Below are 14,482 nucleotides of genomic sequence, written 5' to 3' on the forward strand. Positions count from 1 at the left end.
ATTCAACATGTACTGATCCCAAAGAGTCACCAAAGCATCCACTGCTTTCCCTAGCAAGGATGTCAAACTCTGGCCCATGGGCAAAATCTGGCCCCCCAAAGAATTCAGAAAATTACCTACATCCGGCCCACCCGCGTTACCACCTCACATCATCATTTTCAATACATGCAATACATAGACATTATACCTGTACACCCATCATGTGACACAAAGCCTAGGCAATGATCACATGGTGACTACCAGGGGCATTGTGTTTGTTTCAATCCATTAGAGACTGCATAGTGTAATATTTAGTGTGAGACAAACTTGTGATGTGAGAGGATAAACACCACACAGTCTGCATAGATAGATAGAAATTAGTCTTTCCAACTCTAAAGTGTGTGTAGAGGGGGTTTGTTTTTGTTAGTTATAGATGAAATAGTAAACTTCCTCAATTTTTTCAATAAACTTCAAGTTTCGCCCCAGACTTGGTCTAAGTTTTTCATTTTGGCCTTCTGTGTATTTGAGTTTGACATGCCTGCCCTAGAGGATCTCTATACCTGGGTAAAGTTTGTTTTTCAACCTCAAAGCAGGAGGGTTCACATCAGGTTTTTCTGACCAGGAACACCCTAGGTGTAGGGACCACTGCCCTGAATACGGACAATCTCAACTGAGGAAGTCTGTGTGCTGACTGTCTAAATCTGAAATGTACACGACAGACAAGGCTGGAACATGAAGTTCTGCCCACAATGTGATCTACCTTTCTTGCCTTGTTGAAATTTCTTGTCCCTTCCTGATGGCTGATGTGTAACAATGCCATGGCAACATCCTGAACCTAAATTGGATAGGCCTCTGACAGGTTGCTCTACAAAGACAGCAAAGTCACAGAAATTGAATCTAGAATGATCAAAAAACTTCTCTGATAACCACAACCTCACTGACCAAGGTGACTTGATTCCTCAACCTCTTCCCAGCTCAAAATGTGGGCATCCATTGTAAGGATTCACCAGACAATTCGAAATGATGGACCAAGGCCACCCAGAACAAAATTCTTGAACCACAAAATTAGTATTGACCTCATTCTCACAGTCAAATAAACTGGTCTGCTTGGGGACTACGCTGATTGTTCCCACAATGACAGAATGTTCTGTTGCGAAGGTCTGGGGTGAGGCTAGACAAATGGGACTGCCTTCGAACCCAAGACTCTCATACAAAAGAGAAGAGTCAGTCAACTCTCTGGAATGGAGAGAACAAACCTGAAATCAGAGTCTAAAGATTCTGGCCCACACTGTCTTCATTACTAGACCCAGAAGACTTCCATTATTTCCAGTGATGAATTCTAAAGGGTCAGGATTCATCTAGGTGGTGACTCAAAGGTTCTAAAAGAAGCAGACTGTCGTTGCTGAAGCTACAACTATTTGCTGCAAAATTTTGATCATTCAACCAAGGTTGCAGCCAAGATGGGGTGAAGAGCAGGACCTGCCAGTGGAAAAAAAAAAAATAACAGCCTTTTCTGGAATGATAGTTGGTTTATTGGGGCAATGCCAGATTCACAGTGAGAGAAGACCACTTATTAGCAAAATCCTCCTTAAAATGTGTACAAGGAAAAGTCTTTGAGGTGTTAGGAGTTTAAAACGACCCAAAAATAAATACAGCACTGGCAGAAGCAACAGTTACAGTTGAATGCACAGTAATAATCAGAGCCAAAATGGCAGTAAAAGCGGCAGACTGTAACTTGAAGGACAAAGACTGAACTGACCTAAAATCAGACAGTCCCTCTGTGGCTGGTGACACAAAAGCAGATCTTCATCAAATCATAACAGAAAATGCAGGGAAAGAAGCAGGAGAGAGACTTTGTTCAGTTCTCAAGATTTCATGTTGTATGGCTGTAATAAAAACCTGAAATGTCAAAGAAACCAGCAACAGCAGATAGAGCTAGAGAAGTATCCAACTAGGGAATAGAATCTAGGAGGAGAGGGCAACATGACTCCAGGATGCTGATGTTGGACATATAAGTTGACATGCAACCCTGAAGCCTTCAGTAGAGGCATCAACCAGTATAGGGTGTTTCTAGTGTATAGAATCAGACATGTTGTGACTAAGTAGGAGTAAAGGAACTTAAGGATGAGGGTTTGAGGTAACTCAGACAGCTAGTAGCAGATGAAGACCAGATGGGAAAAGGGAACTATTGGGGGGTCAAAATGATAGTCAGTGCTCAGTTTTAGATCCCTAACCCATTCTGTGGTGGAAGCTGGTAGTAAATGGGAAACTGTGACCGTTCTGGGCATCAAAGGTCAATTGAGGTACCACTGAAGCTTAGCTTGTTTGGTCCACTCAGAGTCTTCAGAGACAGGACACAGAGTCTTCCTAGGACACAAGCACATCCTGGGCTGGCCTACATGTATTAACAGTGCCCAGTCCTCCTATATGTGGCAGTACAAACTAAAGGTGAATTAATTCCTGTGCCCGAAATGGAAGAAAAAAAAAATCACATAATAAAAAGTATAGGTCTAGATTAAAGGTGTTAAAATCACAGAATATTGGTGAGTAGGGTAGAGTGATGGAGCTCCTGGTGATCTGGCAACCGTAATTTGTCAAACCCTAAAGCACTTACACAATGTTTATTAGTTAAGCCGTGGCAAGGGAGAACAAGATTAGGTAGCATGTGATTGTCACAAAAGAAGAAAGATATACTGTATGACATGTACATATAGGAGAATAATACCTGAGTGTCATATTCTTCAGTTTTCCTTTCAGATTCACTGTAGGTCCCAAACTATGGAGAAAAAAAAAAACAAAAAGGGTTAGGATTAGTGTTGGTCGAACAGCTAAGTGGTCGATTCGTCAGCTATTCGATCGAACAGCCCAATATTTTTCGGGTGATCGAACGCCGAATTCGAACACCATTAAAGTGTATTGTGGGGGGGGGGGGGGGGTTTATTCGGAAGCTCCTCTGATTGCTTTTGCAGCCCTAGCCTAACTGTAGTATGTGTTCTTGGATAGAGAATCTCTCTGACTGCAAAGTTTCCACGGTCAACAGTGTTCTTGGATGGAGAATCTCTCTGACCGCAAAGTTTCCACGGTCACTGGGCTGTACTTATCATAAAACTCCATTGAGAGTTCATCTGCAGTCACAGCTGATTGAAAGCACTTGCATGCTTCCTATCAGCTGTGACCGCAAGTTCCCACGCTCCCAGGGCTGTACTTATCCTTTTAATTAACCTCTAGTGCCCAGGGATTTCAGTGTATTCTTAGGGCTGCAATTATTCTTGCATCCCTGGTAATCCTCCTGTTTGCGATCCCCAGGCACTAGAGGTTTATTACCTTTAGTGCCCAGGGATCGGAGTGGAACTGCAGATGACCTCTCAATGGAGTTTCTCCATTGAGAGTTCATCTGCAGTCACAGCTGATTGAAAGCACTTCGTGCCTCCTATCAGCTGTGATCGCAAGTTCCCACGCTCCCAGGGCTGTACTTACCAATGATAAGTACAGCCCGGTGACCGTGGGAACTGAACTCAGATGAACTCCCAATGGAGAGATGTTTTTTTGAACATATTTTTAAACACAAATTCCAAAAGTCCAATCCTGTGTTTTTCGGGTCGGGTCTGCCCGATATTGAACCCCCATTTTCAGGTCGAATATAGGGACAACCCGAATTCGAACACCAACACTAGTTAGGATCTCTGGTGGCTATTGATTGATCCAGCAGAAAAGTATTCTGGACAATGTTCAGCTCTAGCTGTTTTTATTTTAAAGCTCTCTACAAATGAAAGGTAGCAAAGTTTTTTAAATAAACACATTTAGAATAGAAGATTGTGTGGCTTTACCTTTATTTTAAAATCTGCTACAGTGGTTGCTCTATTTGCACTGCATGTTAACAAATGGGCGCACACTTAATTTATTTTGCTGGCCCAATGAGATTCCCTCATTTATTTGTGCTGGTAAATATGTATGTCATTGTGTCACTGGGACTTAAAGTGAGGAGAAATTTCATCAATGGTGTCACACACAACTAATAAATCCCAATATATTCAACCTAATCCCTACTTAAAACAAGAAAGCTTAGAATGGAGATCGGCTTTAAATATAGCATATGGCAACAAGATCTCACCTTGATTACAGGAATTAGACCTCTTATCTGAAAAGTTATTTTTAATGCCTTCTTGACCTTCCACACCTAATAGGAATTAAAAACAGAATTCTTTTGAGTAATTACAATAAATTTACTGTTTTCTTTCATAAAAGGGAACAAAATATTCTTACAACCAAAGGTGCTAAAAGGAGATTTATAGATTATTTCAATGCTATATATGAACTATTACTGGTAAGTGCTTTTCTTTCTATTGGAGAATTCACCCATTATTCTTTTAAGTAAATTATTCTTCCTCCTTTTAATCTTTCCTACTTTATGCAACATGAAAAAAAAATTGAGATACACCCTAAGCGTGATAACAGGACACAAGCAGCCCCTCTGTTATCTGCTAAATGGCCAAGACATGCCAACACCCCGCCTATTCCAAGAGCAGCACCCAGCATGGTGTGTGCATGGTAAAATTAGCAGTGCTTTGGGAGACTTTCTTATCCCTGAATAATCCTGTACTGCCCTTTCAAAGTGAAGTGATAACCTGTGCCAAACTTTGTAGTTTACAGTAAATATTAGATGTTCTCCACTCATGGTGATGCTTCTAAACTGCGGATGTCGATAAGAGAAAAGGAGTCTGGATGTTCTTGCTCCTATTATATCAGACTCCTGCTATATTAGTGCCTGTAGTAGCTGCTGCGTCTGGCTACATGAGCTTTGCTTACCAGCCTGCTCTCTGCATTATAGGCACTATTACCAGTGATGTAGATACAAGGCAAATACACATTTACAGCCAGTCTGTGTATTAGTAACAAATTATATGCCATTTCAATGCCATTGCCTTGTACTGTTCTAGTCCAGCCTACAATAGGATGATGGACAACCCCAAACACATGATAGTACTTACGGCCACTAGATATGGGAATGACCGTATACATAGCCTCAACCACTACACCTCTTCCTACAATCTGACATTACATATAGCTTCAACTACCACACATCTATATGACACTATGTATAGCGACAAGGGCTACACATTTCTATGACAGTACACACTGTGGGATGCTACAGGGAATGAATTAGAACTTATTTTATCCTGGTAAGTAACACTCTCCATCTAGACAAACTCTATCCCAGTTGGTATAAATATCTGCATGTCATTCTTAGTGGACACACCAACTTCCACTGGGCCATACTCCATATTTTTCCTAAATGACCAAAATATTTATGTCATTTGGATGGAAACATTCTCTGGGAAGCACATGGATGTTAAAAATATGGAAAATGGGTAAAATGTATTTTCCTATATTTTTATGTTTTCAAAATAAAACCTTAAACTTAAATTCCAAGTTGGAATTTTTTTTAGGTACCATGCATGAAATTACTAGGCTATTGTAAAATCACATAATTTATTATTATACAATTTGTTTATAAAATATAATAAAAAGAAGAAACTTCTATACATAATTTATTCATGCAAAGAACTTAGTCACAAAATGTTGTATGTTTTGAATCCTTAGTCCTTTAGTTACAAAATGTTACATATTTTATATCAGGAGAATGTATTTTCATCTAAATCAAATACATCATCTACACTGTTTGTTTGCTTCCAGGGGTCTCAATGATAGATTAAATCGTACCTAAACTCAGAATTTTCAGTCTCACCCATGCACAGTAAAATCTGCAATTTTTTTCTCATCCTACGGCACCTAGGTCGGGTGACGTAGGATGAAGAACCCGAAAGAGAAGACGAAGATGGCGACGCCCGGAGCGCCGGCTCTGGGACGACGCAGGACCTGATGTAGGACACCCCCGGAGTGATCGGAGTTCCCTGTGGGATTGAAGGTGTTCTTTTTTTATTTGAGTTTGGTTCCTCTTTAAGGTGAAATTATTAACAACCTACAAGAAAAAGACTGAAAATATATGTACCAATTATTAACTGCTAGAGTACCCTTTATTATAAAGTCCACTATCTCAATATATGACTTCCAGGAGAAAAAAAAACGAAAGATCTACTAAAAATATAAACAATAATTTCATAAATATATCTCATAATTTAAAATAACATGGACAAAAAAAAATACAATCAATTTATAGGGAACCCACTCTTGACATTAACAAAGCAAAATTAACAATAAATTCACTTGGTACTAGATTATTTGTTCAGCTTTTGCCCACAAAGGCGAACAATCAAACTCAGAAGCCCCTTATTTTATTCCCTATTGCTCATCAGTGAAACACAGTGCTTACCTTAACCAATCTATCATCCATCTGTGGAACATATGGCCATACGCTGCCAAACAAATGACTTCCAATAAGTTTGTCTTTTAACCTTCCTGGCGGTCTAATTATGACAGTATTTTTATGCCAAAAGCGGTACATTGTTTTGCATGGAAACTTGTTGTTTAATACTGTAGGCCTGTAATTCTTAGGAATATTTCTTGAGTATGATAAAGTTTGAAACACAAATCATAAATAATAAATAATTATAAATAATTATAAAAAATAATGAAATAATAACAATGTAATTTAAAAATGTTATCAAATCAAAAACACTGAAATTTGTCTAAACAAGGGTGCAATGTTATTGATAAATTTAAATGAAATGTAGACATCCCAGGTATGGTACATTTTAAAACATGGTAATGCACAATCAGGACAGTGGAACCTGGTTTCTTTTCAGATCTTCCTTCCACTGTCATCCCTCTTTGAGCAAAAACCATGCACATCCTTGTAGGTGCTGCCTTTTTCTCAGTTGGTGGGATGTAGTCCGTGAAGTGACGACCAGTAAGGAGTTCCGAGTTGACAACGGCAATAGCACAACGTCCAGGTCTATTCACGGCCATTGATGGTGTTTGGTGGTTGTTGACAATAGATTTGGAAACTTTTTCACAGGCCTGTCACTCTTGCTTGTAGAGAATGTAGGCATTCCACAAGCATTGCTCAACAAGATGTCTGAAAATCTTTTTGTAATACTTATTTTGCGGTTTCCTCATTGCTGGGTAGAATGTCATTGGCTTGATCAGCTGTCGACACCTCCCATGGTGTTATTGTAGTCAATCACCACTAGTGGCTTCATTATTTCTTTCTCGCCTTTTGTGTGTACCATAACAATGGAGGCACTATGGACTGTACTCATTAGACACACATCTTTTTTGTCATGCCATCGCAGGGCCATCATTTTGCCTTTCTGCCAGGCAACCATTTCTTCTGTCTTCAGCTTCCTTTTTGCAAACATTGATAGCAGGTTGCGCCGGTTAGCCCTAACGGTTTCATACGCATCTGTTATGTGTTGCAGAAGAAACTCAAAGTTCAGGAGATGTGCAAAAGTTGTCGGTTGTGACACAATAGCCCTGATTTAGCAATGGCTCAATGACTAAGAGAACAGAAGTTGTTGCCATTCCATAGTTGCTATATTTTGGGTTGAATTTTGTCCCTTTTCCAGTGTAAATGACTGAACTCCATATGTAGCCAGTTGAGGATTCGCACAGCATGTAGGATTTCACGTCAAATCGTGTTCTCTTGTATTGTCTCAATGTATTGCTCCTAGCTGAGCCTCCCCTTGTAGGCCATTAGACTTTCATCTACGCTGATGTCTCTTTCTGTCACATAGGTTTGTTGGAAATTTTTAAAAATCATTTGAGATACTTACCAAATTTTTTTGAGTTTTGGTGCAGAATGCAAAAAATGAAGAGTTTGATGAAACTACCCAAAGTGTAGATACTTCATAAGGGTAAATCTGTACTGGCATGGCTGTGGCAAGTAATTTATTGGTAGACCAATACCACTTCTGCAGGGGTTTGCCCACCACTCTCTGAAGTATCATTAGGCCCAAAAAAAGCCAAATGTCATCTTTGGTCACTGGTTCCCACTTTCTGCCTTTTGCAAACCTCAGGTGTGGAGCAGCCAACTGTTTTGCAGCGTACCTCTTTGTCTCAGCAACTATTTTTTCAATAACCTCATCAGTCAGAAACAATTGCAGGTATGCCAAGGGGTCGTTGTGTTCAGCATCAAATTTTCACACCAGGTGCGCCAGTAAATGGAAATCTTGAGGACGCTGTCTGAGCCGCATCAGGATCAATAGAGCACCAAGTGCGCACATTACTGACCTCAAATTCAGATTCGTTGCTAAGTTCACTGTCACTGTCTGATGACAAGTTTCCTGGTGAATCACTATCGCTCGATTCCACAAGTGACTCCAAATCGCTGTTGCAGCTTTCTAGTTGTTCAAAAACAGCTTTTGCGGTGGCAAGATGCCTTTTGGATGCCATGGATTTGGTCAAGTCTCTAGTAAGCAGTCAGGAACGCTAGGTCAGGGATAAGTGTTCAAATGACGAAATTAGGAAATGATGAAAAGGGTCAGGAAAAGTTCAAGCAGAGGTCATATCAGGTCAGGGCTAATCGTGAACAAACTGTAAATTAGGGAATTGGACAAAGCTGTTTTATGCACTAATAGTTTTACTTTTGCATTTATTATTTATTATATTTAACTGTGATCAAGCATTTAAAAGCAGATTACAATGAAATCTGCTTTTAAATTTCCTGACAGGCCACGCCTCCCCAGTGTACCGATGCTTCACGCATCACACCGAGGATGTGATGCAGAAGCCGGCCAGGGATTGCTGAGCACGCTGCTGGATCAAGGGGCTCAGGCAAAAAGTGGTTACTGCTTTTTGCGTGTAAAATTCACCCCATGTCACACTCGGGAATACAGCCAGGGGGGTTAATAAAAGAGTTCTATGATAAGTGATTGATGAATATTTACTGATGCATTTACTAAAATTAATAGAATAATCTAACAGGCTCAGCTAATATTTCTTGTATTTTTTTTTTATTTCATTGTTTTCTTTAGTGTATATTGTTATAATTTTCTTTTCTGAAATATAACAAATGAGATGGTCTTTAGGTAGGGATGAGCGAACACCTGGAAGTGCGGGATCGGCCGAACTTCGGCTCAAAATTCGGGTTCGGGACCCGAACTTGACGCTGAACCCCATTGAAATCTATAGGGACCTTTGGGGCACTAAAATGCCTGTAAAATAGTCATAGTAAGGGCTAGAGGGCTGCAAAAGAAAGCAAAATGGGGGTAAGAGCAGGACAATTGCCCTGCAAATAAATGTGGATAGGGAAATGACATGAAATAATTTAGAATAGAATAAAATTAAAAAATAATAATCTTGAACTAGGAGGCGGAGGTCAAAGTGAAGTAGGAGGTTGAGGAGGTGGTGGACGTGGCGGTGTAGGTGGAAGCGGTGGTGGAGGAGGAGGAGGAGGAGGAGGTGGCCAACACTGTTTTTGTTGTTTCTTTATTTTTATTTTTTTCCTTTATTTTTTATAAATTTGTTAAGACCCCAAAACATTGGCAAATAGAAAAGAGAATGCAAAGAGAAAGTGTGCTGGAGTATGACAATGGCTGGGTGCGGCCGGTATACTTGTCTGTTCAGCACAAGGTACGGACAAGTCCTGTGGGATCCATGCCTGGTTCATTTTAATGAACGTGAGCTTGTCCACATTGGCTGTGGACAGGCGGCTGCGCTTGTCTGTGATCCCCCCCCCCCCACGCTGTGCTAAATCCACGTTCAGACAATACACTGGCCGCGGGCCACCGCTAAAGGCGTAAAGGGCAAACTCAGGCCATGTGCCCAATTTGGAGACCCAGAAGTTGAATGGGGCAGACCATCAGTCATTACGTGTAGGCGTGTGCACATGTACTGTTCCACCATGTTACTGAAATGCTGCCTCCTGCTAAGACGTTCCGTATCAGCTGGGTTTTCCACATTTCAGCCATGCTAACCCTCCCTTCTGAGGTGCTGGAGGTGCCCCAACTGCATTGGCGACGACTTCCTCCTTCTCTGCCTTCGCCCTGTGCTTCCACTGAGCCCTCACTGTCAGGTGGGAATGCCACCAGCAGCGCGTCTACCAGCGTGCGCTTGTACTCGTGCATCTTCCGATCACGCTCCAGTGACAGAATAAAGGATGGCACGTTGTCCTCGTAGTGGGGATACAGCAGGGTGGCCACCCAGTAATCAGCACTGGTTAGAATGTGGGCAACTTGGCGGTCGTTGTGCAGGCACTGCAGCATGTAGTCGCTCATGTGTGCCAGGCTGCCCAGAGGCAACAACAAGCTGTCCTCTCTGGGAGGTAAATCGTCTATGTCCTCTGTATCCCCCCCCCAGCCACGCTCCAGTGATGTTCATGAGCTGCTCTGGGTGCCACCCTGCTGTGAATACAGTTCCTCCTCCTCCTCATCCTCCAGAACTGTGCCCTGGCTCGACAGTTGTGTACCTGGCCTCTGTTGGTGCAGGAACCCACCCTTCGAGCCACTTGTGAATGACTGACCTGATAACCGTGGAAATGATCCCTCTTCCTCCTCCTCCACATCCTCTTCCATCATCCCCCGAAGTGTTTTTTCAAAGAGACATAGAAGTGGGATAGTAACGCTGAGGACGGCGTCATCGGCACTGGCCATGTTGGTGGAGTACTCGAAACAGAGCAACACGGCACACACGTCCCGCATAGAGGCCACTCGGTGGTGAAGTGGTGCTGTTCCGCAAAGCGACTCACCTGTGCGTGCTGCTGCTGAAACTCCACGATCGCCTGCTGCTGCTCGCAGTCTCTCCAGCATGTGCAAGGTGGAGTTCCACCTTGTGGGTACGTTGCATATGAGGTGGTGAGCAGGAAGGCCGAAGTTACGCTGCAGCGCAGAGAAGCAGCAGCAGGGTGAGAACGCCAAAAGCGCGCACAGATGGCTCGCACTTTCTGCAGCAGCTCTGACATGTCGGGGTAATTTTTCAGGAACCTCTGCACCACTAAATTCAGCACATGCGCCTGTCTGTTATTCCATGCCTGTCCACAGCTCCTGCGCGGTGTGGGGTTCTTCCCCCAAATAGATGAGTTTCAAAACAGCCTGCTGTCGTTTCCCCCTGGCTGTGCTGAAGTTGGTGGTGAAGTTGTTACGCTGACCGGATAAGGAGGTGGTGGAGGAGGAAGCGGAGTAGGAGGAGGCAACGTCCTCCAATCCTCGGTGGCGGAAAGACATGCGCCAAACTGCTATCCGCCTTAGGCCCAGCCGCCACTGCATTTACCCAGTGTGCAGTTAGGGAGATATAACGTCCCTGCCCGTGCTTATTGGTGCACGTATCAGTGGTTATGTGGACCTTGCCACAGATGGCGTTGTGCAGTGCACACCTAATTTTGTCCGGCACTTGGTTGTGCAGGGCAGGGATGGCTCGCCTGGAAAAGTAGTGGCGGCTGGGAACCATGTACTGTGGGACAGTCACCGTCATAAGGTTTTTAAAAGTCTCCACAAAGACAGAATGACAGCATTTCAAAGGCCAGGAATTTTAAAATGCTGGCATTTAGGGCCAGAGATCACGGGTGGGTAGGGGGGTACTTCCTCTTTCTCTCCAGTGTTTGGGAGATGGACAGCTGAACGCTTCCATGGGACAATGTGGAGATGCTTGGTGACGGAGGTGGTGGCGTTGCTGTTTGCGGGGTGGCAGGTGCCACTGTCACTCCAGAGGGGGAGGAAGAGCCCGAGACTGCAGCAGAAGAGGTAGCAGGAGGAGTTTTTGAGGTGTTTACTCGACTGCAGCTCGTGCTTTGCATTTAGATGCCTAGTCATGCAGGTGGTGCTCAGGTTTAGAACATTTATGCCTCGCTTTAGGCTCTGATTGCACAGCGTGCAAACCACTCATGTCTTGTTGTCAGCACATTGTCTGAAGAACTGCCACGCCAGGGAACTCCTTGGAGCTGGCTTTGGTGTGCTCAGTCCCTGGGTGCAGTGAGCAGTAGTAGGCGTACTGGCTAGGGGACGGCCACTCTGCTTTTGCACCTTGCTCCCTCTTTTGCCGTGTGTCTGGCGCTGTGTGACCACCACCTCTTCCTCCGAACTGCACACGTCACTCGCATGACCTTGAATCTATGTGGGGTCTAGGACCTCATCATCCTCCACATCACCTTCTACCCACTCTTCAACCCTGCCCTCCTTGCTGGTCTGCACACTGCAGAAAGCCGCAGCAGTTGGCACCTGTGTTTCGTCATCATCAGGGACGTGCTGCGGTGGTCCTCCCATGTCCACATCCTGAAACATAAGTGGTTGGGCATTGGTGCACTCAATCTCTTCCACTTCTAAGGCAGGGCCATGTGGATGGCCTACAGAAACCCTGCCAGCAGAGTCATCAAAAAGCATAAGAGACTGCTGCATGACTTGGGGCTCAAGACTGCTTGGCTGATTTGCAAGAGGGTGAGGTGAAAGACAGATGCCCATGGGCTGCAGCTGCCAATTCTGCGCTTTGAGCAGGGGACCAGGTGGGAGACAATTTGAAGGAACTGGAGGCACTGTCAGCCACCCAATCTACTACCGCCTCTACTTGTTCTGGCCTCACCATTCGTACACCGGTATTCGGGCCTACAAAATAACACTGAACGTTCTGTCGCCTTTGTGCACCTGAGGAAGGTGTTTCATTTGGGCGTGTAGCTGGCACAGATCGACCACGTCCTCTCCCTGCAACAAGAGCTCCACCAACACTAGCAGTACCACGACCAGGGCCACGTCCCTTATTTGATGCTCTCCTCATTCTTTGAGGTCACCCACCAAACTAACAGACGGATTAACTATAATAATTTCCCTGTCACGTATGCAGTGCAGGTGTACCTCACACAAAAATTGGGTATATGTCACCCACCGAACTAACAGACGGATTAACTATATTTCCCTGTCAGGTATGCAGTGCAGGGGTACCCCACAACAAAAATGGGAATATGTCACCCACCAATCTAACAGACGGATTAACTATAGTAATTTCCCTGTCACGTATGCAACGCAGGTATACCTCACACAAAAGTTGGGTATATGTCACCCACCAAACTGACAGATTAACTATTATATTTTTGTGTCAGGGGTACAAAGATGGTGGATTGCACCCACAAAAAAAATCGCTATAGGTCACCCACAGAATTAACAACCAGATTAAATATTCTATTTCTTTGTCAGGGGTGCAAAGCTGGTGTATAGCACCCACAAAAAATTCACTATAGGTCACCAACAGAACAAATAGCCAGATGAGATTCCTAACACTGTCCCTCACTACAGCTGCCTGCTTCCTGTCCCTGCACTACTCAGAGCTGATGGGCGGTGCTACACGTGATCCAGCTTTTATAGAGGCTGGGTCAAATGATGCACCTGCCAATCACAGCCATGCCATTACTAGGCATGGCTGTGATGGCTTCTAAGTGCTCACAGCTTAAAAGCTTGTTGATTGGCTGCCCTGCAGCCTTTCAACAAGCTTTATTAAATGCCCAAACACTGAACTTGAACCCGAACTTGTCCGGCAAAGTTCGGGCCCGGGTACCCAAAATCGTAAAGTTCGGTACGGACCTGAACTTTACAGTTCGGGTTCGCTCAACACTATCTTTAAGTGCAAGTGGTTTAAGATTAATAACTAACAATTTTTAAATAGTTAATCATTTTAACAACATTTTGTGACTAAGTTCTTTGCATAAATGAATCATGTATAGAAGTTTGTACGTTTTAATATATTTTAAAAACAAATTGAAAATCAATTCATTATATGATTTTACAAATGCATAGTAGCTTCATGTATGGTACCTAAAAAATCCTAAATTGGAATTTAAGTTTAAGATTGTTACTAGCATGATGTGGTACCAAATAAATATATCTCCCATCCAGTAAGCAGATAGTTTGAAACCAAAATAAAAGTTTCCTGGCTAGAAAATATTTATGGCCCTTCTGACATTTCACTTTGATGCAAACAAATGAAATTTATTAAAGGAAATCTTTGGTGTGGCAATAAAATAAGATCATGTCAATTTTTGGCCACATGAGGCTGGGCTTTCTCCGACAAGAGAAAATGTGTTTAAGGATTTCTTCTGCTATCTAACAGCATTCAGAGTACAAAGGATACCACCACAGACCAACATGGACTTACTGCCAAGCTAGTCATGTCAATCAAGCTGCATTTTGCCAGGCTTTGAGCATAGCTCTTACAACAGTGCATCAGGCCCACATGCCACCCTTAAGGAATCTGACAGTTTGGTCTAAAACACGCACGTAAGTATCACACCTCATACTACTGTACAGCACCAGTAGTGACTAGGACACTAGCAAAAAGAAAGACTGATTAGACAATCAGTCAGGAAAACTAATGGTCTGTGATAAAAAACATTCCATCTTTGGGGTTTTATTTGCGGTTGCCCCTCCTGTACATCTGCTTTTGCTTTCATTTCCACCAAGGCATGCTTTGTATCTGGGCAGATTAATATCCCAGAAGTTTAATTGACTTGGTGTCACATATGTGTTCCTTTTGTTGAGTAGTATGTATTTGTAATGTGCATTAACCTTTTAACCGTATCAACAATTGATCATCATTACCAAGTTATTATCTAGTTGCATAAAATCCC

The 14,482-nt window shown here is 43.1% G+C and overlaps 1 protein-coding gene across 5 annotated transcripts in view; it reads right to left on the minus strand.

Annotated features, from left to right (window-relative positions):
* The window catches only part of CLPTM1L (CLPTM1 like), a 98,187-nt gene that overhangs the window by 29,855 nt on the left and 53,850 nt on the right, over positions 1-14,482 (minus strand). For all 5 annotated transcript variants that reach the window (XM_072411979.1, XM_072411981.1, XM_072411980.1 and 2 more), the window contains exons 11-12: positions 4,091-4,156; positions 2,705-2,755 (exon numbers count right to left, since the gene is read on the minus strand). In XM_072411979.1, the coding sequence (XP_072268080.1) occupies positions 2,705-2,755; positions 4,091-4,156 (117 nt within the window). The remainder of the gene's footprint in view (positions 1-2,704; positions 2,756-4,090; positions 4,157-14,482) is intronic.

Source organism: Pyxicephalus adspersus, chromosome 5, assembly GCF_032062135.1.
Source record: "Pyxicephalus adspersus chromosome 5, UCB_Pads_2.0, whole genome shotgun sequence".
Lineage (NCBI taxonomy): Eukaryota > Metazoa > Chordata > Amphibia > Anura > Pyxicephalidae > Pyxicephalus > Pyxicephalus adspersus.